Source organism: Antechinus flavipes, chromosome 1 (genome assembly GCF_016432865.1).
Source record: "Antechinus flavipes isolate AdamAnt ecotype Samford, QLD, Australia chromosome 1, AdamAnt_v2, whole genome shotgun sequence".
Taxonomy (NCBI): Eukaryota; Metazoa; Chordata; class Mammalia; order Dasyuromorphia; family Dasyuridae; genus Antechinus; species Antechinus flavipes.
Window position 1 is genome coordinate 724,886,859 of NC_067398.1, and position 27,027 is coordinate 724,913,885.

A 27,027-nucleotide genomic window follows, 5' to 3' on the forward strand; every position below is an offset into this window, starting at 1 on the left:
CCTTTGTTAAACAAAACTTAGGTCCATGCTAGCTATTAAAAGAAAAGTCGCCATTCTTACTAGACAGATTATTGTTTCTATCATCTCTATACTCCAAGTTACTAGAAAATCTGAAAATTCCACAAGGACTTTCTGTAGCTCCTATACTGTAGAAATATGTCCTCATGATAATAAAGTGATAAAATACTAAACTATTTCCCATCAGTTTTGGAAGAACATGAGTTTGTGGAAAACATTTTTTCTTTTTTTTTTAAATTTTAATTTTATTTCATTTAATAATAACTTTATATTGACAGAGTCCATGCCAGGGTAATTTTTTACAACATTATCCCTTGCACTTGCTTAAAACATAACCATTTTCATTCAATAGCCATACATTGCCTCATCCACCAACAAGTGCTGTGTAGTAAATCACTGAAGTGGGACTCTGTCATGAAAATTGTGGTATCTTGTGTTAACTTCATTAGAGCTAATGCATTAAATCACAGACAATTTCAAGAATTTCTATCTGAGATAAATGTTGAGTATAAAGATGTTCTATATCACACAGAAGTCCATTGACTGAGTCAAGGGAGAGTTTTGAAACGTTTCTATGACTTACATCCACAGATTACAACTTTTCTGCTTTCAAAAAACAAAGAAGTACCAGAGCTCAATGATGCATAATGGAAATGGCACCTTGGCTTTCTTTTTTTTTTTTTTTTAATTTTTTTTTTTCACCTTGGCTTTCTGACAGATGTAACAGAGCTACTCAACAATTTCCATATGCAACTTCAAGGAAAAGGGAAGCTCATCTATGATATGCAATCACATGTCAAAGCATTTGAAGTAAAATTAGGCCTCCTCATCAAACAAGTGAAGGAAGAAAACTTCTGCCATCTCCCCACAACACAAAATCTCTTAGCGGAAAATCTGCTGATTGCATTCCCAAACAAAACGTGTGTGGATTCACTGGAAAAATTGCAAAAGGAGTTCCAATTTAGATGTAAAGAGCTTTTTCTCCATGAACAGGACATACAGCTTTTCCATAACCCATTTTTTATTGACATTGAAAATGTAGATACAATTTACCAAATGGAACTGGCTGAACTGCAGAATTGTGACTCTCTGAAAGAGTCATTCAAGTCAAGCAGCCTTCATAGTTTCTATGCATCTCTCCCCTCTGAGGCATATCCTCATCTCAGGACCATGCACTCAAAATGGCAACCATCTTTGGCAGCACTTATGTCTGTGAACAGACTTTTTCTAGAATGAAACATTTGTGTTTTGGGCAGAACCTGAAACAAGGTACTAAGTAGGACTAATTAATACAAGGCTTGTGTTTACACCTTTACTCATTGGAGTTCACAAGTATGCCAGCTTCGCAAAGTAAACTTTGTACCTTTATGAGTTCACACCTCCCTTGAAGCTCTTTGGGCCAGAGAGCACTATGGGAGAAAACTCATAATCCCTCTCTCTCGTATCCCACGATTCCTCCCTCTTGGATAAAAGAAACAGACAGAGCCTCTCGGTCAGATTTCAGCAGAGTTACGCCAGAAGCCCTCTCTCCGAGGCAAGGCAAGAGAGAATATATTTTCCGCTTGGCTGGCTGGTCGCAGAAGAGAGTTCAGCTGCATTGGAGAGGAGTTGGTGGCTGGGCTCCTGCACTTCCCCCACTGAGACCAAGCTGGTCTGAAAGACTCACCAGAAAGCTAGCCCAGCCCCAAGTGAAGGAGACAAGAGATTCATTCCATCTCTGTGCTGGTTGGAGGCTGAAGAAAGCAGAGGCAGAGGCTGAAGGACAAAACCTTTGGATTTGGCGACAAAGCGACAAGAACTCTTGGAACCAAGCAGAGAGATAGGCCTCTAAGCTAACCGGGCTATATTGGAGATAATAAAAGATCTGAACTTTTATCACCGGCTGTGTTTTGAGAAGAAAAAGCTCACCACATTTTGGCGCCCGAACAGGGACCGACAAAATCCTGATTCCAGGGAAGGCACCCAGAGAGAACTTTTATAATATTTTATAGAAGAACAAGAACTCCAACACATTTGAAATCTCCAACCAGATCAAGACTAACAGATGCACACTTGCATCACTTGTTACAACTAGCAGTGACAAATATGGAACCAGACATTGACCTTCTCATTAGCCAAAAGCAGGCCCATAGTTCCCATCGAAATACTGGCAAGTTTGTTGATTTAACTTTACTTCATTTTAAATATTGTATTTGTTCCTGTTTTGTTTCTTCACTTCAAAATAAGATATATTCAGCATGCATAAGAATTTGTTCATAGTTTTTGTTTTTACTATAGTCCGGCCCTCCAACAGTCTGAGGGACAGTGAACTGGCCTCCTATTTAAAAAGTTTGAGGACCTCTAGGTTAGACCCTCCTCCCATAAGGACCAGTGCATGTGGAATGATCAGGCCCACTTCTGTTATGGGCCAGAACTCTGAACTTGAAACAAAGGAGTCTTACAAGGTACAAAGCCAATGGAATTGATAGAGACAATAGTTATGTAATTTGGCATTATTCACTATGATTGATTTAATCCTACAAGGAGATGTCATGGGCCAGAACTTGAAAACTCCCAAACTCTGGCTTCTTGGTTAATAGCTCACTATTTGGCAAAAACTGCTGGGAAAAGTGGAAAAGAGTACTGCAGAAATGAGGCATGGACCAGCGATTCACATCCCATACCAAGATAAGGTCAAAATAGATTCCTGATTTAGACCTAAAAGATCCTACTCAAAGTAAACAAGGAAAACAAAATGGAACTGAGGAGACAGTGGTTAAATCTAGTTTAGCATTGACTTAATCCTACAACAAATGATGGTTTCCTAGTGATATAATGATTGGTATATACTCAGTGTGGGGCATATAAGCGGGGACTCAGAGCCACATTCATTCATCCCATATCACACCACCTTGGTGGAAGGCTCTTCTTCTTCTCTTCTTCACTGAAACCAAGATTCCAGAAGGCTCTCCAGAATGCTGCCCAGGCCCAGGAAGGAGATAATAAAGGATCTGGACTATAAGAAAGCTAACTGGGCTGCAGGAAAGGAGACAAGACTTTGAAGGAGACAATAAAGGATTTGGACTTTAACACCTGGCTGCACTTGTGGTGATTACTGAATTGAAATGAAGGCTGCTCCCAGAGACCCCAAGAAAACCTTAACAGAGAATATCACATTTTAGAGAGAACATTACACACTTTCCTCCCTGGAGCCTGGGCCCCATTCTGTTACTAGTTCCCTTTTCTGATGAAATGCAAAGGAGAGAAGCCTTATGGTTGGTTCCAGCAAAAAGGGGTTAGTGGCCTTGTCGTTCCTCACTTCCTGTGGGAGAGCCAAGATGTGCTGGAAGCCTCAGGATGAGGAGAGGCACAATTTCTCTGTCAGGGGCCAAGAAATGGTCTGTGAAGGAGCAGCTCACTTCTTTGGGTTTGTTCTTGCTTTACATGATGGGGGGGGGGTGGTTATCCTCTCATGCACCAACTTCATCATCTCTGTGGACATTCTGGGAGTATGAGTGCCAGGCTAAGTTACTTATCTTCAGCACATCTCCATTTGTTGTGATTGATGGTTCCACACATGGATGGCGTGGTGCTGGCTGCTGGAGAACCTTTGCTTTCTTGTTTTAATTGTCTGAGCAAAATTAGGACTAGAAAAATCCATCCATACTTCATTGCTTCTCAGACTCAGTGGCTACCCTGAGGGCGCAATCATCTGTAAGTAAGACATCCTGCATCCACTTTGCCTGGATTGTAATCTTGCCTTGTAGCATTTTCCAGTTAGGTGATTTACCATCAGTGCAGAAGCTGACCTTGAAGACATTCTCACCCTCACTGAAGAAGGCACCAACAGCGTTCCTGAGAACATCGTGCTTTTTAAAAAGGGAGTGAGTATACAGCCCTGTTTTGTTTGGGAAAGTGAGAGATCATGATTCTTCATCCAGAAGCCAGGCCAGCATGCCTGATGTACAGTGTCGATGGACTTCTCTGGGCAGCTAAATTCTTCTATCGTCTCCCACAATCCCTCCCAACTGTCACAATCAAAAGCTTTGGTCAATTTGACAAATGTGTACATACCTCTGTTCTGCTCTAGCATTTGTCCTTGAATGGTCAGGAAACAAATAGCAAATCAGCCGTTCCTCAGACCTTTCTGAAGTCACCCTGGTTCTTGGGGAGATGACCATCTTCCAGGTAAAGAATTAGCTTATTGAAAAGGGCATTGGCAAGAATTTTGTCAGCAGTGACTGAGACAGACATCCCCCCTCCCTAGGTGATTGTCACATAATAGCCTATTTTCTTTTCTTTTATGGTGATGGAAAACGGATGCATCTTTGAACTCCTGAGGGACAACCGCCTCTTGCTTTATGATCCAAAATATAAATCAGATTTTGCTGACCAGTGGACTCCCTACCTTGTAAAGTTCAACTAGAAAAGAATCAGCACCAGGTGCTAATGACCTCCTTCAGTTGGAAGTTTAGCTAGAGAGAGATTGACTTCAACAAGATGTATACAGTCAGTGGCTTCAGCATTGGTTGGGGATGGGCTCTTGAGAAGACTCTGGAAGTGTTCAGGACATCTCTAAAAGATCATGTCTTTATCACTGATCGGTGAGGATTCATAAGTACTGAGTACTTGAGACTGTTGGTCTTTGGCTCTAAATAACCTTCATGGAATCAGCAAGATCTTTGGCCCCTAAATAAGTCCTAATTATTGCTCTAATTTCTTTTTCATTGGTGGAAAGTTCTCTCTTTTCATTTTTGAGACTAACAATTTGATTTTCCTCTTTCCTTTTTTAAATCAAATTAACTAAAGGTTTATCTATTTTGTTGGCTTTTTCATAAAACCAACTCTTTGTTTTATTTATTAATTCAATAGTTTTTTTTTAATTTTCAATTTTATTAATGTCCTCTTTTATTTTTAGAATTTAAAGTTTAGTATTTGATTGGAAGTTATTAAGGGATTTAAAATGAGAATGTTATGTCTGATCTTGTAGAGACTGAAGAGACACAAGAGTTTATTAAATAGAGGAGACTTGCACTTTAGAATGATGATTTGGGTAGCAGCATGGAGGATGGACTGGAGTGGGAATGGATTTGAAGCAAAGAGTTGAAGCAACTAACAGAATATTGTAGAAGTCCAAGTATGAAAGATGAGAGTCTCTACCAAGGTGGTAGCAGTGCCAGGGGAAAAAAGTAGGTATATACAAGAAATGCTATGAAAGTGAATTCAAGCAAGTTTTAATAAAAAAGGTCAAGAATATCAAAGGAATTAATGAAAAAAATGCATAGGAAGGTACCTTAATCATACCATACCTAAACCTGTATTAAGTGGCATTAGTACCATTTGGTACTAAGAAAAAAGATTGGTGGATTAGTGAACTAGGTAAGGTACACAAGGCATGTATCCATGGTAATCTACTCTTTGATAACTCCCCAACCTCCAGCTCCTTGGTTAATAGCTCACTATTTGGCAAAAACTGCTGGGAAAAGTAGAAAAGAGTATTGCAGAAACTAGGTATAGACAAACAATTCACATCCCATACCAAGATAAGGTCAAAATGGATTCCTGATTTAGACCTAAAACATCCTACTCAAAGTAAATAATGAAAACAAAGAATTGTTTACCCATCACATCTTTGGAGAAGGGAGAAATTTATGGCTAAACAAGAGAGAGAACATTAGGACACAAAACATGAATAATTTTGGTTACATGAAAATAATTTTTTTTTTGGACAAGCAAAGCCAAATCAATCAAAATTAAAAGGGAAGCAGAAAACTGGGAAACACATTTTACAAAAAGTGTTTCTGACAAAGGCCTCATTTAAAAATAAATACAGAGAATGAACCAGAACGATAAGAATTCAAGTCATTCCCCAACTGATATATTGTCGAAGGATATAAACAGGTGGTTTATAAGGTTTTGCCTTTTCTTTGAGCATGTTTATTAAATCTCTTTGTAGAATTATGTGGGCGTGTCATTTTGTGGGAGCCAATGGAAACCTCAAAGAACCTTTACTTGACAAGGGCCCGGCGGTGGCAGCCTCAGGGAGACAGGGCCCCTCACCCCCCTCCACCAGCTAAAGCCTGAAGGCTCAGCTAAAGCCCTGCCCTGGAGTCAGTGTCCTTGGAAGTAGTTTGAGAGGGTGGGGAAGTGGTGGTCATGGGGAGGCAAATGATCCATTTCTGGGACTTATCTCACTGTGCTCTTGGGCAGGTCCTGGACATTGGGCTCTGAGCCTGAGACAGAGAAACAGGAAGCACAACCTCAGGGCCCTTTAGCAGCTGGGGCTGCGCCAGAAGTCGGGGCCAGCAGGGGGGCAGGGGCTGGGCTGGCAAGGGGTTTTTGTCCCACTTCCCCACTGAATGTAGCACTGTGTTAACCATAGTTATTACCACTACCATAAGGTGCTCCGCAGTAGTAATCGGCTTCATCCTCAGGCTGGAGGCTGGTGATGGACAAGTAGCGATTGGCCCCAGAGCTGGAGCCCGAGAAGCGGTCGGGGACCCCCTCGCCCTTGCTCACACTTCCATCACTGTTCACCCTCATGATAAATCTGGGGGCTTTTCCCGGGCTCTGTTGGTACCAATGAATAAAGTAGCTGCTGTGCTGACTGCTGAGGGTGCAGGAGAGTCTGGCCGTGGCTCCCAGGGACACAGACATGGAGGGAGCCTGAGTCAGCACAGGCTGGGAGAAGGAACCTGGAAACAGAGACAGACATTAATGTCCCAGCACAGGGGGGAGGGGGGAGGTGCTGGGAGACCCTCACAGGAGACCCCGGGACAGGGGGGAGGGAGCAGGACAAGCAGGGTCAGCCCTGACCTGAGCAGCAGGTGAGCAGGAGGAGGCAGACGAGAGGCCAGGCCATGGTGCAGGGGACCCCGAGAGCTCTGCTCCCCAGAGAGAACCAGCTGGGTCCGGGCTCTGCCAGGCCCCTCTTATCCTCTCCCTGGGAGCCCGGGATGGGGTTGGGGAAGAGGGTGGGGTCTGGATGCAAATCTGGGGCTTTTTAAGTCCCCCTTGGTCCTAAATCTGGGATTATGGGTCCCCTAGTGTAGGTGAGTCTCTCAGGGGGAAAACCAGCTGATTTGTCACCCATGAGTGATCCGAGGGGTCAGAGCAGCCACAGACACAGGCAGCTGGGCCCATCCCCCCTGAGATCCCCAAGCTCTTCCTGCCGCCTTTACCTTCCAGAGCCAGTCCCACAGTGTCCCCTAGTGGCTGCAGGCCCCAGCCTTGTAAGCAAACTTCAGGGGCCCCATGGCAAGAAGATGCTTGGCAATGCTCACCAGTCCCACAAGGGGGCATCTGTGCACTGGGCAGTGGGATGATAACATTTTGTGTGTGTGTGTGTGTGTGTGTGTGTGTGTGTGTGTGTGTGTGTCCTCCATCACTCTTCAATCACAAAGGCTCCAGTCAGCACATCTAGTGGGTCAGTAAATGCACCTTCATTTGTTTTTTTTCCTGAGGAAATTGGGGTTAAGTGACTTGCTCAGGGTCACAGAGCCAGGAAGTGTTAAGTGTCTGAGGGCAGATTAGAACTCACTTCCTCCTGCCTTCAGGGCTGCTGCTCTATCCACTGCCCCCACTGGCTGCCCCTGCCCCGTCACTTTTTAGGAATGAAGGATATGGAGCAGTCCTGCTGTCCCCAAGCGTGTTTGGCCATAGCCAGGCCGGGCCCTTGTCCCTCTCTGGGCAGCTGTTCTCCCGTCCCTGTGACCTGTGGCCCCACATCTGTCCTGGAGCCTCTGCCCAGCTCTAGGGATCGGCCCCTGTTCTCTTCCGGCGGCTCCAGCTCCTTCAGCATCTTTCCTCAGGTTCTCCCAGACTTTCCCCAAAGACAGGATGTCCTCGGCCCCAGCAGAGAGTTCGTGTCCCCAGGTCCCTCAGGCCTGGCAGGTGACGGGGCCACAAGGAGACTGGGGACACAAGTGCAAGTGGGGAGACTCCCCGGGACAGACCCCCCTAAAGAAGCCTTTATCCTCCCCCTCGGCCAGAGGAGCACAGACAAGGAATGATGGACACACGTGGGCAGTGCTTAGTGTGGGGGCTCCATGCTGAGGGCGGGGACCCCAATGAGCAGCGCAGACAGCCCCAACCTCAAGGGGCTCCCGTTCTCCTGGAAATTTTGGCTGCAGATCATCTAGAAAACTTCTGCCACCTGAGGGAGCAGCAGCTTATTGCCTCTGTCTGTCTCTGTCTCTGTCTCTGTCTTTCTGACCCTCCCTCTTTCCCATCACCACTTAGAGTGACAAAATCCTGTCACTTCCAGGTCAGAACTCTCCCCCACAGCTTGTTCTTTGGGACCAGCCCCCCCTTTTCCCAGTTTTCCGAAGCTGTGACTGCAGCACCTGCAGGAGCTGCTCAGGCTGTGTTACTTTTTGACCTTAGACTGGGAACAGGTTTGAGTTCAAAGCTCTGGCCCATTGTCCCTTAGGGACAGAGGGAGGAGAGTGGTGGGGGTTGTGATTGTGGCCCCCATACTAACTCCCATGATTCCTCCGAGGGCCTTGGTTGCTCCAACCAGACGGCCTCATCTGCGCTGTGGGGGGCATTTGGCTGACAGCTGCTGAGAACGGCTGTCCGCCCTCCGTGAGAGCTCCTCTCCTAGGGGAGACTTGGGATGAGTGACCTAGAACCAGGCCCTCCGTTGCCCGATGCGGCTGTCTGCCTTTTGGGGGCGCTGCTGAGCACTGGTTGCTGGTGGTGCTGAGGAAGATGGGCCATTTCTCCCAAGGATTTCTTCCCAGGGATGGCAGTCAGGCTTTGGCTGGCAGGAAGTCTGGAGGCTCATGAAGCCAGAGACAAGGAAAGGAAAGCAACAATTAGCTGCTCTTTTGCTCAACTCTGCCAGTATATGTGACAATGTAATAGAAATGGATGAAATGGAATTTACCAAAATACCCATTGTCCACATTAACAGAAGAGGAAACAAAATACTTAAGTAGCCCCATCTTAGGACAAGAAATGGAACAAGTCATCAGTGAGCTCCTCAAGAAAAATGTTCCGGGGCTTGATGTATTACAAGGGAATTCCACCAAACATTGAAGAACAATTAATTCCAAATAAACTATTTGAAAAATATTCGAGTCTAACCAATTCCTTTTATGACTAAGATGCTGCTCCCTAAGCCGGGACAAGACAAAATAGAAAAAAGAAAATGACAGACCCTTTTCCCAAAGAATACTGATGCAAAAACTTTAAATAAACTATTAGTAAAGAGATTACAAGAATTTATCACCAGGATAATATGCTAGGAGCAGGTGAGATCTATAATACCAGGAAAATAGGGATTTTTGTCAATATTAGGAAAACTGTCAGTATAATCAACTAAATTATAAAACTTAGAAAAATCATATGGTTATCTCAATTGATCAGCAAAATCTAGTGACCAAATAGAACACTCATTTTTGTTAAAAAAAAAAAACATTAGAGAGCCTAGGAATAAATGGGGGTTTCCTTTAAAATGTTAAGGAGTATCTCTCTAAACCATCAGCAAGCATTATATGTAAAGGGCTTAGTCACATGAAAAATGGTGTAAACATTAAATAGAGAAATGCAAAGTAGAACAACTCCAAGGAACCCTTCACACCTATCAGATTGGCTAATGTTACAGAAAATAAAAATGACAAGTATGAGAGATGGTATAGGAAATCTGGAACACTAATGTGAAATGGTTCCACAATTCTAGAAAGCCATTTGGAACTCTGTCCAAAGGGCTTCAGAACTATGCATACCCTCTGACCCAGGAACACCAGTGGCTAGGTCTATATCTCAAAGAGATTTTCAAAGAGGAAAACTATATGTGTACAAAAATATTTATAGCAACTCTTTTTGTGGTGGCAAAGAATTGGAAATTGAGATGTCACCAATTCAAGAATAGTTGGATAAGCTGTGGCATATGATTGCAGTGGAATACTACTGCACAATAATAAATGGTGAGCATGTGGATTTCGGAAAAAACATGGAAACCATATTATACAAACTGATTAAAAGTGAATTGAGCAGAATGAAACTAATTTTGTACATAGTAACAGCAATGTTACAGTGGTCAACACTGAATGACTTAGCTATTCACAGCAGTGTGGTGATCCAAGAAAATCCCAAAGGTCGCATGATGAAACGTTTTATCTCCAGAGAAAGAACTGATGATGGAATCTTAATGCAGGTCAAAAGAAGGTTATCTTTTTTTCCTTTTATGAGAAATTTGGTCTGTGTTTCCTTTCACTACATGGTTAATATAGAAATATGTTTTATGTGATTTCATATATTTGGCCGGGAAGAACTTACTTTCCATTTCGGGGAATAGGGAAGAAAAAGAGAAATGGAAGGAATTTGGAACTCAAACATTTATTTAATGAATGTGAAAATTTGTTTTTACATGGAATTGGGAAAATATTAAAAATTATTGGAAAAAAAGAATAAACCTAAGAACTCTTCATAAAAAGTAAAGTTAAATAGTATTGGTATATAATGAGAGTTTCCTTGTGTTCAGTCTATTTGTTATGCCTTCATGGTTTGCCATCTTTGGACATGAGGACTATCTGCATGGAAACCTTTCCAGCAAGAAAAAATGGCTGTCTTTTTGTTTTGTTCCAAAGGACCTTGCCATCTTGGTACTGTAATATAAAGAGATCCAATGTTCTTTTGTCCTCTCTGATAAATCAATGATCATGACAGCTCATACAATAAGTCTGGAGAACACCTTCAGTTTCTGAGATTCAGAGGAACAGTTGCATCCCATTAGTTCTGGTTGGTAACCCAATCAGTGGTCTCTCCAGAGCCCAGGAACTGGCATTTCTGGCTTCCTGGGAGGTAATCAGAACTACTAAAGCTATCTTCATCGACATTAATTCCTCATCCTGTATTTCACCTTCAACAACTTTCCTTTGTCATTCTCAGTTCTCCCCACATTCCCCCACCTTTTATGGAAAATGAGTTGAAGTTTGAAGCTGCTATTAATATTATTATTATTTTCATTGTTACCTTGTTCTCTTCTTCTATGTTAGTGTTCACAGAGAATCCATTTGAGGAAAAATTTCTATCTTATTATTCTTTTACAATTTCTTTTTGTGGGAGAAACACAATTACTTCTTTTAATTTGATTTTATACAGGAGCTGAGGATATCTCCTCATCTGATATAAATTCCAGGGAATGTTATTGAAAAAAATCCAGGAGGCCACAGGATGACTGGGATGTCAAGTAACTAATCCAATCTCCACACTTAATTTTTTTTAATGGTGGTTTCTCTTTTTTGACATATGGTATTTCTTTTTAAAAAGGTGAAAAAATTCCAGCACAACTTATCAGTACCTTATGACTGTCTGAGAACATGTGCATTAAGGGACACCTCCAAGAAGGGATGAACTAGGATTGTCTTCCCGTATCTCTTTAGTCATATCCCACTTGACCTCCATCATTTGGCTATATATGCTTTTGATTCTTTATTTCAGTTCTTTTCATTTACATTTTTGCCATTATTGTACATATTGTTTTTGTGGCTCTAATTACTTTACTCTGCATCAGATCATATAGGGATTTCCATAATTCATTTTCACACCTCATTCATCACACACCTCATTTCTTCCAGCATACTAGTGTTCTGTTCCATTAATATACTACAATTGGTTTGGCTATTTTTTGTTGCTCTTTATCAACTTTATTTCAAATACTTAACAAAAACTTAACACTTACTAGTGGGGAACCTCAACACCCCCCTCTCAAAACTAGATAAATATAATCACAAAATAAACAAGAAGGAAGTTAACAAAGTGATTAGAATTTTAGGAAAGTTAGATATGATAGACTTCTGGAGAAATTGAATGGAGAGAGAAACAAATATATCTTTTTCTCAGCAGTACCTGCCACCGACACAAAAACTGACCACATATTAGGGCATAAAACCTCACACCCCAATGCAGAAAGGCAGAAATATTAAATGCATCATTTCCAGATTATGGTGCCATAGGTATTACATGAAATAAAGGATAGATAGATTTAAAAAACTAATTGACAACTAATCAATATAATTCTAAAGTATGAATAGATCAAACAACAAATCAGAGAAACTGTTATTTCATCCAAGAAAATAGAAATTAAAAAAACATGCCAAAATTTAAGGGATACAGCCAAAGCAGTCCTTATTTCTTTAAATCCCTTCATGAATAAAATAAGGAAAGAGGAGATCAGTGTATTAGACAGTTAATTTTAGATATCTAGAAAAATAACAAATTTTAAAACTCCAATTAAATGTTAACTTTAAAATTCTGAATACCAAAGAAGAGATTAATAAAGAGATTAATAAAGTTAAAAGTAAGAAAATTATTGAACTAAGAAATAAAAGTAAGATTTGATTTTATGATAAAAAAGACAATAGAATAGGTAAACTTTGCCTTATTTGATTAAAGAAAAAAGAAAACCAAATTACCAGGATCAAAAATGAAAAATTACTGTGAATAAATTGGAAATGAAAGCAACAATTAGTAGCTATTTTGTTCAACTGTGCCTGTATATCTGACAACATAATTGAAATGACTGAAATGGAAATTACAAAAATATCAATTGTCCAAATTAACAGAAAAGGAAGCAAAATACTTAAATAAACCCAGTTTAGGAAAAGAAATTGAACAAGTCAACAGTGAACTCCCTAAGCAAATTTTTCCAGGGCTACATATGTTACAAGTGAATTCCACCAAACATTTGAAGAATTAATTCCAAATACTCTCAAACTATCTGAAAACTATGTGAACGAGTCTACCAAATTCCTTTTTTGACACAACTCTGATGCTGATTCCTAAACCGGAGTTGTTCGGGCATCCCAAGGACCCCAAGGGATGAAGGAGAAGCATGTTCTAAATCTGGAGAGAGAGAGAGGTCAGGAGAAAGCAGCCACCAGAACTGTGGGCGCTGGTAACTGTCCTCGGAGGAGGGTGCTGGCAGAGGGAGAGCCTGGCAGTGCCAGTGGGCCCAGCTCCCCCTCCAGGATTAGTGTGGAAGAAGAAAGGGACAGGGCAGCCAGAGCTGCCTGGGGAGGCCACGGAGGCTTCAGCTTTGTGGGGGAGTCCGGGCTCAGTCGAAGAACAGCTGGGGAGGAGGCAAAGTAGAGAGAGCAACAAGGCTGGAGAGCTGACAGAGCGATTGTCCGACAGCCGCCAGGCTCGGAGCCCTTACACAGGCTGTGCCCTATGGCCGGCGTGCTCCGCCTGCCCCCTCGGCTTCAGTCCCTCCCCAAGGCTCCCTGTCTGAGAAGCCTTTCCCCCCTCCCCGCACAGACTCCCTCCACGTGGTCCTATCAGGGATCTGCACATTTCATTCTGTCTCCTTTGCCCATAGGTTGTAAGCTCTTGGAAATCTGGGATGGTCATTTCCCTTTCTTTGTCTCCTCGGAGCTTTGTATCTGATGGGGAGCAGGTACATAAGGAATGCTGGGTGCCCGCTGCCGGCCCGGTGCCATGAGACCCTGCGGGGTCCCCGGAATGGGCTGTTGTGGCCACCCGGGCCCTCCATGCGGCCCCTCCCCGAGGACCGCCAGTGGGTGCCCCTGCTTCTCCCTGACCCGCAGCCTTTTGGGGGAGTTTCTCCAGGTCTGTTCATCACTGTTGCACAGATGGGCGGTGGTTGTGCTTTGTTCTCCAGGAGGACCAACGTGACATCCAACTGTGGCTGACCAGACAATGCCAGGGGTCACAGCTCAGACACACACGTCCCTCTGAACATCTGGGGGCATTCTCTGACTTTGCACATCTGGCATTTCTTCTGAGCCAGTTCGGGTCTGCTTTGCCCACGGAGCGTGGCGCCTTCTCTGAGGAGGGCACGCCAGGCGGGGAGGTCCCGGGCCAGGCTCTCGCATGTCATACAATCGATTCTAACGTTCTTCAGAGACCCCTTGGGAGTGTCCTTGCATTGCTGTTTCTGACCACTTGGTGAGTGACATCACTTCCATAAAAGCCAATTTTGAGGAACTCATGCCCTTGGGCCGATGATTCCCAGGACTTGGAGCCACTGTTTGTGTTATTTGGAGCCACACGGAATCATCACCTTGTGGTATTCCCGGGGAAGTTCCCTGTCAGGGGGACTGGTGGACTTAGTGATCGTAACAACATGAAAATAGAGCTTGATGTGTTTTACCATCTCATTTTATCCTCAAAACAGCAACAGGAGGTAGGGGCTGTTATACCTGTTTAACAGACAAGAAAGGCGGATTTGTCAAGATTGAAACCATCATAATTGTCTGAGGGCAGATTGGAACTCAGCTCTTCATGTTCCCAGCGCCAGCCTTCTCTCTGGAACACCAGTAGAGGGCACTTTTCCCTGAAGGGACTTTTTAGTTGAGCTGGAGGCCTAAACCTTTGGCACTGACAATGGCTAGTGTGGGGCGAGAGCCTCGAATGCCAGGGCGGTATCACCCAGAGCAGGGGGGTTGTAGCCTCTGCCTGGCTGGCAGAGCTGGACAAGAGCTGCCCTCATTATCAGCATGGGGGGCAGAGTTTCAGGGTCCAGGCTGCCCTCAGCAGATCCTGGTCACGGCCCCTTGGGGAGGGGGCGCTGGCTAACAGCAGGAGCAGCTCTCGGGCAGGGACGGTCGGCAGCCGGCCCCATCCTCGGGGTTCCCGCCTCCTTTCTAGTGGCTTTGCTTCCCCTCCATGGTGTCCGAGGTCAGTGGCTCGTGGGCCCTGGCAAGTGTCCGGGGGTCACCTTAGGCCACAAGCCTGCTCTCGGGGAGAGCTGCGAGGGCTGAAAGGATGAGAAATCCCAGGACTGGATTATCCAAACCCAGGCCCGAGACTTACAGCACGACCTGCACTAGAACCAGCCGCTGAACCACATGTAACTGACCCTCGGGATGTTCGAGAGCAGCTGGTCTGGAGAACGAGAAGGAAACCTCCCTGTGCGATGCTGGCCAGAGTCTCCAGGAGGACCACGGTCAGCTGCCAGGGGACCCCCAGAACCGGCCACTGTGGGGGTGGATGATCCCGGAGTCATGGAGGGTCATCCCCCCTGCAGAGCCTTATGGAAGGACTCGGACTTTGCCAGGTCTTCCGGTAGGATGCCTTCTTGTGCTGAGACATTTCACAGGGACAGTCTGGCTCCCAGTGGGAGTCAGAGTCATGGAGAGGACGCCCTGTCTGGGACCCTTCCCAACGGGAACTCGCCTGGCCACCCCGGGGCTCCCCCAGCTGCTAATTCTAGAGCCGGGGCTCCCCTGATCTGCTGATGATTTCTAGAACTCTCCCGACTTCTCTGGGCTCCCTTTATAAGGTTTTGCATCTTATTGGAGCTTCTTTATTAAATCTCTTTGTAGAATTATGTGGGCCTGTCACTTGGTAGGAGCCAATGAGAACCTCAAAGAGCCTTCACTGTACAAAGGCCTGGTCTTGGCAGCCTCAGGGAGCCAGGGCCCCTCAGCCCCCTCCACCAGCACAGCCTGAAGGCTCAGCTAAAGCCTGCCCTGGAGTCAGTGCCCTGGGAAGTAGCTTGGGAAGGGGCAAAGTGTTGGTCAAGGGAGACAAATGCTCCATTTCTGGGACTTACTCTCAGTGGGCTCTTGGGCAGGTCCTGGTCACCGGCCTCTGAGCCCGAGACAGAGAAACAGGAAGCACAAAATCAGGCTCTTTAGCAGCTGGGGCTGCGCCAGAAGTCTGGGCCAACTATGGGGCGGGGGCTGGGCTGGCAGGGGGGTTTTTGTCCCACTTCCTCACTGAATGTATCACTGTGTAAACCATTACTATCAGCTGCCCCACAGTAGTAATCGGCCTCGTCCTCAGGCTGGATGTTGCTGATGGACAAGTAGCGATCGGCCCCAGAGCTGGAGCCCGAGAAGCGGTCGGGGACCCCCTCGCCCTTGTTCACATCTCCATCACTGTAGACAAGCATGAGGTACCGAGGGCTCTTTCCCGGGCTCTGCTGGTGCCAACCAATTCCATTATTGCTGTGCTGACTGTCCAGGGTGCAGGAGAGTTTGGCCGTGGCTCCCAGGGACACAGACATGGAGGGAGCCTGAGTCAGCACAGGCTGGGAGAAGGAACCTGGAAACACAAACAGACATTAATGTCCCAGCACAGGAGGGAGGGGGAAGGTGCTGGGAGACCCTCACAGGAGACCCCGGGACAGGGGGGAGGGAGCAGGACAAGCAGGGTCAGCCCTGACCTGAGCAGCAGGTGAGCAGGAGGAGGCAGACGAGAGGCCAGGCCATGGTGCAGGGGACCCCGAGAGCTCTGCTCCCCAGAGAGAACCAGCTGGGGCCGGGCTCTGCCAGGCCCCTCTTATCCTCTCCCTGGGAGCCTGGGATGGGCTGGGGGTGGGTGGGGGCTGGATGCAAATCTGGTCCTTCTGAAGCAGCCTGGGCCCTAAATGTGGGGTCACTGGTCTCTTGGGGAAGGCGTGTCTCCCAGGGGGAGGGGATGGAGCCGTGAAAGTCCTTCTTCCAGCCCAGCTGAGATGTGGCCCCATTCCTGCCCATAGCCAGCCCCACAGTGCCCCCTAGTGGCTGCCGGCCCCCCCCAGGTCACTTGAGCCTTGTCAGCAAAGCTAAAGGGCCCCACAGCCAGGAGAGCCCAGCTTGCTGCTCACAGTCCCACAAGGGGACATCTGTGCACAAGTCAATGGGATGATAACATTTTTTCTGCGTGTGTCTCTGTGTGTCCTGCATCACTCTTTAATCACAAATACTGCAATCGGCACATTTAGTGGGTCCTCAAATGCACCATCATTTTTTGCTTTTTTTTTCCCTGAGGCAATTGGGGTCAAGTGACTTGCCCAAGGTCACACAGCCAGGCAATGTGTCTGAGGTCAGATTTGAACTCAGGGCCTCCTGACTTCAGGGCTGGTGCTCTATCCACTACACCACACTACACCCACTTGCTGCCCCCTGCACCAATGGAGTCACCAAGCGACTTTTGTCATAGCCAAGTCGGGGCCCTTGTCCCTCTCTGGGCAGGTGTTCTCCCGTCCCTGTGACCTGTGGTCCCACATTGTCCTGGAGCCTCTGCCCAGCTCTAGGGATCGGCCTGTTTTCTTCCGGCCACTCCAGCTCCTTCAGCATCTTTCCTCACGTTCTCCTGGAGTTTCCCCAAAGACAGGATGTCCTCGGCCTGAGCAGAAAGTTTGTGTCCCCAGTTCCCTCAGTCCTGGCAGGTGATGGGCCACAAGGAGACTTGGGACACAAGTGCAAGTGGGGAGACTCCCTGGGACAGACCCCCCTAAAGAAGCCTTTATGCTCCCCCTCTGCCAGAGGAGCACAGACAAGGAATGATGGACATAAACGGGCAGTGCTTAGTGTGGGGACTCCAGGTTAAGGGCCGGGGACACCACTGAGCAGCGCAGCAGCCCTGTCCTCAAGTGGCTCCCATTCTCCTGGAAGATTTCTGTTGCAGGTAACAAGAAAAGTTCTGCCGGCTTGAGGGAGCAGCAGCAAGCAGAAGTTTATTGCCTCTGTCTTTCTCTGTCTGCCTCTCTCCGTCTGTCTCTGTCTGTCTCTGTCTCTCTCTGCCTGTCTCTCTCTGTCTCTCTCTGTGTCTCTGACTCTCCCTCTTCCCCATCACCACTGATAGTGACAAAATCCTGTCACTTCCAGCTCAGCACTATCCTCCAGAGCCGCATTCTTTGGGGCCAGTCCTCCCTTTCCCAAGTTTCCAAAGCTGTGACTGCAGCACCTGCAGAAGCTACTCACGCTGTGTTACTTTTTGACCTTAGGCTGGGAAGGAATTGGCAAGGGACAAAGCGGTGAGGGAGATATCCAGAACAAATGCAAAAGGCTGGAATGGGAGATTCTCTGCTTCAGCTGAGGGAATAAGAAGCTGGGGTAGCTATCCTGAGCTCAGAAGAAACAAAAGCAAAAATAGATCTAATTAAAAGAGAACAATAATATTCCATACCATTCACATACCATAACTTATTGACCCATTGTCCAACTGGTCTTTTAATAATTTTTCTGGATGTTTTCTGTTTCTTACATCACCACAGTATCTTACATAGACCTCCCTATTCCCCTTCCCCTCCCTGAGAGCAATTCCACATGACAAATGGTCATTTTTTTTAGTAAGGTGAAAAAAAGCCTGCATAACTCATCAATAACTTAAGACTGTCTGAGAACATGTGCAATGAGGGACCCCTGCAGGAAGAGGTGGACTAAGAATGTCTTCCCATTAGATCTGGTTGGTAACCCAATCAGGGGTATTTCCAGAGCCCGGTCACTAGCATTTCTGGCTTCTTGGGAGGTAATCTCAGTTACCCAAACTGTCTTCAGCCACACTAATTCCTCCTCCTGTATGTCACCTTCAATAAGCACGTTTGCTTTGTCATTGTCAGTTCTCTCCACTTGAACTCCATCATTTTGCTACATTTGCTTTGGTTTCTTTGTTGTCTCATTGTTCTTTTCATTTACACTGTTGCCATCATTGTGCACATCGGTTTTGTGTGTGTGTGTGTGTGTGTGTGTGTGGCCCTGACTACTTCACTCTGCATCAGATCATATAGGTCTTTCCATTATGCTTTGTTCATCACACACATCATGTCTTCCTGTGCACTAGTATTCTTTTTCATTAATATACTACAATTGTTTTGGCCATTTTTTCGTTGTTTGGTATCTACTTTATTTCAAACATTTAACTCTCCCAGAAAGTGTGGATATCAACATTTTGGAGTCTATGGGGATATTTTTCTTATCAAAGTCCTTGATCAAAGTTCTTGTCAGGCCAGAATGCTGGACTGAAGATGGTAAGGGAGAAACATGCAGAATAAAAGCAAAAGGCTTGATTAGGAGATATTCTGCTTCAGCTGAGGTAATAAAGAGCAGGGGGAGCAATCCTGATCTCAGACAAAACAGAAGCAAAAATAGGTCTAATTAAAAGAGATAAGGGAGAAAACTACATCTTACTAAAGGATCCCATAAACGAGGGAGTAATTTCAATACTAATAATTTGTGCTACAAGTGGCATAGCATCCAAATTCCTACAGGAGAAATGAAGTGAGTTACAAGAAGAAATAGAAATCATAACTATGCTAGAGGGGAATCTCAGCCTCCCCCTCTCACATCTAGAGAAATCTAACCACAAAATAATCAAGAAAGAAGTTAAGGAAGTGAGTAGAATTTTAGGAAAGTTAGATATGATAGACATCTAGAGAAAATTGAATATAGAGAGAAAGGAATATATATTTTTCTCTATAGTACATGCAACCTACAAAAAAAAAAAACTGATCACATATTAGGCATAAAACCTGACACTCAAATACAGAAAGGTAGAAATATTAAATGCATCCTTTCCAGACTGTGAGGCCATAAAAATTACATGCAATAAATGAAAGATAGATTAAAAAACTAATTGGAAACCAAACAATCTAATTCTAAAAAATGAGTAGGGCAAACAACAAATCAGAGAAACAATAATTTCATCCAAGAAAATAGCAGCAATAAAACAACATGCCAAAATTTAGGGGATACAGCCAAAGGCATCCTTATTTCTTTAAATGCTTACATGAATAAAATAAGGAAAGAGGAGATCAGTGAATTAGGCAGTGAAATTTAGAAATCTAGAAAAATAACACATTTAAAAAGATCAATTAAATACTAAATTAGAAATTCTGAATACCAAAGGAAAGATTAATAAAGCCAAAAGTAAGAACTCTATTGAACTAAAAAAATAAAAGTAAGAGTTGATTTTATGATAAAAAGACAACATAATTGGGAAAACTTTGTTTTATTTTATAAGGTAAAGGGGCAAAAAATAAAATTACTAAGATCAAAAATGAAAAGGGTGAATTTACACCAATGAAGAGGAAATGAAAGCAACAAGTAGTAGCTATTTTGCTTAGCTATGCCAGTATATCTGACAACATAATTGAAATGGATGAAATGGAAATTACAAAAATATCAATTGGCCAAATTAATAGTAAAGGAAGCAAAAATAATGAAATAACCCCATTACTAACTAATAACTACTTGAAATTGTTAACAATTTTAGAAAATTTGCAGGATATAAAATAAGCTCCATGAAATCATTGACATTTCTATATATCACCAACAAACCCTGGCAGCAAGAGATAGAAAGCCAAATTCCACTTAAAATAACTATAAATAATATAAAATATTTGAGAATCTATCTGCCAAGACAAAGCCAGGAACTGTATACAAAATTCTTTCCACACAAAGTCAGATCTAAACAATTGGAAAAATATAAATGGCTCAAAGTAAGTTGAACCAATATAATAAAAATCACAATTCCATTTAAATTAGTCTACTTCTTCAGTGTCATATGAACCAAACCGCCAAGAATTATTTTATAGAGCTAGGAAAAAATTATAAAATAATCCAAACGGAAGAACAAAAGGTCAAGAATATAAAGGAAATTATTGGGGGAAAAAAATGCACAGGAATGTACCTTAGCCATACTAGCCCTAAAACTGTATTTAAAAAGGGCAGTAATTAAAACCATTTGGTACTAAGACACAGAGTGATGCATCAGTGAAATAAATAGGAAGGTACACAAGGCACAGTGATCTCTATTCCTGGAAATTTACCTTTGATAAACTCCAAAACTCCGGCTTCTTGGTTAATAGCTCACTATTTGGCAAAAACTGCTGAGAAAAGTAGAAAACAGTATTGTGGAAACTAGGTATGGACCAACAATTCACATCCCATACTAAGATAAGGTCAAAATGGATTCCTAATTTAGACCTAAAAGATCCTACTGAAAGTAAATTAGGAAAACAAAGAATTGTTTACCCATTCGATTTTTGGAGAAGGGAGGAACCTATGATTGACTAAACAAGAGACAGAGAACATTAGGAAACAAAACCTGAATAATTTTGATTACACTAAACTATTTTTTTCAGGGAAAAGCAAAGCCAATTCAACCAAAATTAAAAAGGAAGCAGAAAACTGAGAAACAAATTTTACAAAAAGTGTTTCTGATAAAGGCCTTATTTTATTTTATTTTTTTTTAATTTTATTTTATTTAATAATAACTTTGTATTGACAGAATCCATGCCAGGATAATTTTTACACGACATTATCCCTTGCAATCACTTATGTTTCCTTTTTTTCCCTCCCTCCCTCCTCCCCCCCCCCCCAGGATGGCAAGCAGTCCTATATATGTTAAATATGTTGCAGTATATCCTAGATACAATACATATTTGCAGAACCGAACAGTTCTCTTGTTGCACAGGGAGAATTGGATTCAGAAGGTAAAAATAACTCGGGAAGAAAATCAAAAATGCAAATAGTTCACATTCCTTTCCCAGTATTCCTTCTTTGGGTGTAGCTGTTTCTGTCCATCATTTATCCATTGAAACTCAGTTAAGTCTCTTTGTCAGAGAAATCCACTTCCATCAGAATACATCCTCATACAATATTGTTGTCGAAGTGTATAATGATCTCCTGGTTCTGCTCATCTCACTTAGCATCAGTCCATGTAGGTCTCTCCAAGCCTCTCTGTATTCATCCTGCTGGTCATTCCTTACAGAGCAATAATATTCCATAACATTCATATACCACAATTTACCCAGCCATTCTCCAATTGATGGGCATCCATTCATTTTCCAGTTTCTAGCCACTACAAACAGGGCTGCTACAAACATTTTGGCACATACAGGTCCCCTTCCCTTTTTTAATATCTCTTTGGGGCATAAGCCCAATAGAAACACTGCTGGATCAAAGGATATGCACAGTTTGATAACTTTTTGGGCATAATTCCAGATCGCTCTCCAGAATGGCTGGATTCGTTCACAACTCCACCAACAATGCATCAGTGTCCCCGTTTTCCCGCATCCCCTCCAACATTCATCATTATTTTTTCCTGTCATCTTAGCCAATCTGACAGGTGTGTAGTGATATCTCAGAGTTGTCTTAATTTGCATTTCTCTGATCAATAGTGATTTGGAACACTCTTTCATGTGAGTGGTAATAGTTTCAATTTCTTCATCTGAAAATTGTCTGTTCATATCCTTTGACCATTTATCAATTGGAGAATGGCTTGATTTTTTATAAATTTGAGTCAGTTCTCTATATATTTTGGAAATGAGGCTAAAGGCCTTATTTTAAAAATACATAGAGAACTAAGTCAAATTTATATGAATTCAAATCATGCCCCAGTTGATAAATTGTCAAAGAATATAAACAGATAGTTTACAGGAAAAAAAAATTAAAGCTATCTATAGTCATGTGAAAAAATGCTCTAAATCATTATTGATTAAAAAATACAAAGAAAATCAAGTCTGAAGTACTATCTATCAGATAGGGTAAGATGACAGAAAAAAAAAACTATGATAAATGTTGGAAGGGACATGGGACAATTGGGACATTAATGCACTCATGGTAGAACTGTGAACTGTTGTGAACTAATCCACCCATTCTGGAGAGCAATTTAGAACTCTGTCCAAAGGGCTATAAAACTGTGGATAGCCTTTGAACCAGCAATGTCTCTACTGCATCGGTATCCCAAAGAGATCATTAAAAAGAATAAAGAAAAGGACCCACATGTACAAAAATATTTGTAGCCACTCTTTTTTGTGGCTGCAAGGAACTGAAAATTGAGGGAATGCCTATCAAATGGGGAATGGAAGAATCAGTTGTTGTACATGAATGTAATGGAATATTATTGTTCTATAATAAATGATGAGTAGGTGAATTTTAGAAAACCCTGGGAAGACTTATATGAACTGATGCTGAGTGAAATGAAAAGAACCAGAAGTAACTGTGCAGAGTGACAGCAACATTGTGTGACAATCAAGTAGGATACACAGGTCTTCTTGGCAAAAATAGTCATCCAAGATAATTCCAGTTGATTTCTGATGTAAAAATCCCCTCCATCTCCAAGAACAGAACTAGGGAGACTAAATGCAGTTTGGAGCACACTCTTTTCACTTTTCCCCCTTTCTTGTGGTTTTTCACTTTTATTTTAATGTGTTCTTTCACAACATGAATAATGTAGAAATCTTACAGATCTCAAAACATTACAAAGATAAATCTCAAAACCTGTCTTTAAATGTAACTGGGAAAAATAACCTAACATTAAGTGCAAAAAAGAACCTACTATTTCTTTGGACACTACAACCATTGTGTTATAGGAAAAAAAAGCAAAGGGTCCCTGTCTCAAGATACAGTCTAATGGGGGAAACAAAATTCAAACCACTATGATGTCCATCCTACATTCTCAAAGAGAACCAAAAGGAAATCACGATGTCATGGCCAATGTACAATGGGCCCAACTGTGGTTGATCATACCAATGAGAGTTCAGAAAGCTCCACCACAGATCAGGCACAAATCATCTGAATGGAGATGTCTCTGAGTTTGCACATTTCACGTGTCTTTAGTGCAACTGCATTTCCGTTTTGCTCATGGAGCACACTGCTTCCTGTGCTGCAGGTGATCATTCTGTGCCAGTGTCTCCCATGTCTCCCAATCTGTTACAAAGTTCTTTAGAGAGGGCTCGAGGCCATTCTTGAGCTGTACCTTCTCTGAGGAGGGCACGCCGTGCAGGGAGGGCCAGGGTCTCTCATGTCATATAATAGATTCTAAAGTTTTTTAGAGAGACCTTGGAATGTCCTTGCATTGCTTTTTCTGACCAAATTGTGAGTGACATTTAAATAAAAGGCAATTTTGAGGAACTCATGCCCTTGGGCTGATTCTTCAAAAGTCTGTGATTTAGGGCAGCTAGCTGGTGCAGTGGACTGAGGACCAGCCCTCAAGTCAGGGGGATCTGAGTTCAAATCTGGCCTCAGACACATCACCTTTCCTAGCTGTGTGAACCTGGGAAAAAATCACTTCACCCAAATTGCCTCAGCTCGTGTTGTTTGGATCCACACAGAACCATCACCTTGTGGTAGTATTCCAGGGGAAGTTCTCTGTGAGTGCGACTGGTGGACTTAGTGATCATAATAATATGAAAATAGAGTTTGATGGTTCTCAAGGGACTTTACAAATATTGCCTCAATTTTTCCTCAAAACAGCAACAGGAGGTAGGGGCTCTTATACATATTTAATGGACAAAAAAAAAAGACCAATAAAGGCTGATTTGTCAAGATTGAAACCATTCATAATTGTCTGAGGGCAGATTGGAACTCAGCTCTTCATGCTCCCAGCTCCAGCCTTCTCTCTGTAACACCAGTAGAGGGCACTGTTCCCTGAGGGGACTTTTTAGTTGAGCTGGAGGATAAACCTTTGGCACTGACAATGGCTAGTCTGGGGCGAGAGCCTCGAATGCCAGGGCGGTATCACCCAGAGCGGGGGGTTGTAGCCTCTGCCTGGCTGGCAGAGCTGGACAAGAGCTGCCCTCATTATCAGCATGGGGGGCAGAGTTTCAGGGTCCAGGCTGCCCTCAGCAGATCCTGGTCATGGCCCCTTGGGGAGGGGGCGCTGGCTAACAGCAGGGAGCAGCTCTCGGGCAGGGACGGTCGGCAGCCGGCCCGTCCTCGGGGTTCCCGCCTCCTTTCTAGTGGCTTTGCTTCCCCTCCATGGTATCCAAGGTCAGTGGCTCGTGGGCCCTGGCAAGTGTCCGGGGGTCACCTTAGACCCACAGGCCTGCTCTCGGGGAGAGCTGCGAGGGCTGAAAGGATGAGAAATCCCAGGACTGGATTATCCAAACCCAGGCCTGAGACTTACAGCACGACCTGCACTAAAACCAGCCGCTGAACTACATGTAACTGACCCTCAGGATGTTCGAGAGCAGCTGGTCTGGAGAACGGGAAGGAAACCTCCCTGTGCGATGCTGGCCAGAGTCTCCAGGAGGACCATGGTCAGCTGCCTGGGGACCCCCAGAACCGGCCATTGTGGGGATGGATGGTCCCGGGATCATGGAGGGTCGGCCCCCCTGCCAGAGCCTTATGGAAGGACTCGGACTTTGCCAGCGCCTTTGGACGCCTTCTTGTGCTGAGACGTTTCACAGGGACAGTCTAGTGTAAGGTTCTGGTTGGTTTTCTGGAGGTCACAGAACCAGCCTTTGTTTCAGCAGAATAATAACCACAAGAAACAGGGATAACGTCCAAAGTCTTTATTGTCTCCCTCACAGTCGGTCTCCTTCTCCGGGGCTGGGCTGGCTTTCAGTGCAGGAGCTAGCAGAGCCACCAGAGGCTGGTCCAAGACGGAATCTCCTGTGGCTGACTTTGTCCCCAGTTTATGCTCTATTACCATTCCATCATTACAGCACAATGAGTACAAACCAATCATTCTATCGCTAGGGAGCCATTAGTTGTTGCAAAATTAAGTCAGTCATACTGAACCACAGAGTCTCACGCTGAACTAGATACCCACTGTCTCCTCAGTGCCGCTGACTTAGCACCTTGCTGTAAGAATCCTGGTTTCAAGTACATTTCTCCAGAATTCTGGCCCATTACAGTCTGGCTCCCAGTCAGATTCAGAGTCATGGAGAGGACGCCCTGTCTGGGACCCTTCCCAAAGGGAACTTGCCTGGCTACCCCGGGCTCCCCCAGCCGCTGATTCTAGAACTGGGGCTCCCCCAGATGTTGATTCTATAGCTGGGGCTCCCCTGATCTGCTGACGATTTCTAGAACTCTCCCCACCTCTCTGGGCTCCCTTTATAAGGTTTTGCCTCTTCTTGGAGCTTCTTTATTAAATCTCTTTGTAGAATTATGTGGGCGTGTCCCTTGGTAGGAGCCAATGGGAACTCCAAAGAGCCTTCACTCTACAAGGGCCCAGCCATGGCAACCTCAGGGAGGCAGAGCCCATCATCCCCCTCCACTGCCACAACCTGAAGGCTCAGAAAACCCCTTGCCCTGGAGTCCTTGTCCGGGGAAGTAGCTTGAAAAGGGGCAAAGTGCTGGTTAGGGGAGATAAATGTTCCATTTCTGGGACTTACTCTGTGTGGTGTTGGACAAGTCATGGACACGGGGCTTTGAGCCTGAGACAGAGAAACAGGAAGCACAACCTCAGGGCCCTTTAGCAGCTGGGGCTGCGCCAGAAGTCGGGACCAGCTGTGGGGCGGGGGCTGGGCTGGCAGGGGGGTTTTTGTTCCACTTCCTCACTGAATGTATCACTGTGTAAACCATTACTATCAGCTGCCCCACAGTAGTAATCGGCCTCGTCCTCAGGCTGGATGTTGCTGATGGACAAGTAGCGATCGGCCCCAGAGCCGGAGCCCGAGAAGCGGTCGGGGACCCCCTCGCCCTTGCTCACGCTTCCATCACTTTTTACCCTCATGACAAAACGGGGAGCCTTTCCCGGGATCTGCTGGTACCAACGAATAGTGTACCCTTTGTGCTGACTGCTGAGGGTGCAGGAGAGTCTGGCCGTGGCTCCCAGGGACACAGACATGGAGGGAGACTGAGTCAGCACAGGCTGGGAGAAGGAACCTGGAAACACAGACAGACATTAATGTCCCAGCACAGGAGGGAGGGGGGAGGTGCTGGGAGACCCTCACAGGAGACTCCGGGACAGGGAGGAGGGAGCAGGACAAGCAGGGTCAGCCCTGACCTGAGCAGCAGGTGAGCAGGAGGAGGCAGACGAGAGGCCAGGCCATGGTGCAGGGGACCCCGAGAGCTCTGCTCCCCAGAGAGAACCAGCTGGGTCCGGGCTCTGCCAGGCCCCTCTTATCCTCTCCCTGGGAGCCTGGGATGGGGCTGGGAGGGGGCGGGGACTGGATGCAAATCTGGGTTTCTTTAACTACACTCTGGCTTTTTAAACCACACCCTGAGTCCTAAATGTGGGGTCCCAGGTCCCACGGGGAAGGGGGAGGGGATGGAGCAGTGAAAGCCCTTGCCCAGCCCAGCTGAGATGTCGCTCATGAGGGATCCCCGGGGTCAGAGCAGCCACAGCCACAGACAGCTGGGCTCATCCGTCCCGTGATCCCCAGGCGCCTCTTGCCCCCTTTGTCTGCCCAGAGACAGTCCCGCAGTGTCCCCTAGTGGCTACAGGCTCCCGTTCTCCTGGAAATTTCCGCTGCAGATCACATGGAAAACTCCTGCCACCTGAGGGAGCAGCAGCTTATTGCCTCTGTCTCTGTATTTCTGACCCTCCCTCTTTCCCATCACCACTTAGAGTGACAAAGTCCTGTCCCTTACAGGTCAGACCTCTCCCCCAGAGCTT

General features: G+C 44.9%; 3 gene segments (V, D, J or C); all 3 read right to left on the reverse strand.

Moving 5' to 3' along the window:
- The window catches only part of LOC127545826 (immunoglobulin lambda variable 4-69-like), a 48,023-nt gene extending 31,778 nt beyond the window's left edge, over positions 1–16,245 (reverse strand). Inside the window, 1 exon segment of the V gene segment in view lies at positions 16,139–16,245. Coding sequence covers positions 16,139–16,184 — 46 coding nt within the window.
- On the reverse strand, positions 6,355–6,927 carry LOC127545831 (immunoglobulin lambda variable 4-69-like). The segment is given in 2 exon segments: positions 6,355–6,692; positions 6,814–6,927. Coding segments are annotated over 2 exon segments (369 nt in total).
- Positions 16,246–24,971: 8,726 nt separating the features above from the next.
- On the reverse strand, positions 24,972–26,563 carry LOC127545827 (immunoglobulin lambda variable 4-60-like). The segment is given in 2 exon segments: positions 24,972–26,294; positions 26,416–26,563. Coding segments are annotated over 2 exon segments (459 nt in total).
- Between the last annotated feature and the right edge of the window lie 464 nt (positions 26,564–27,027).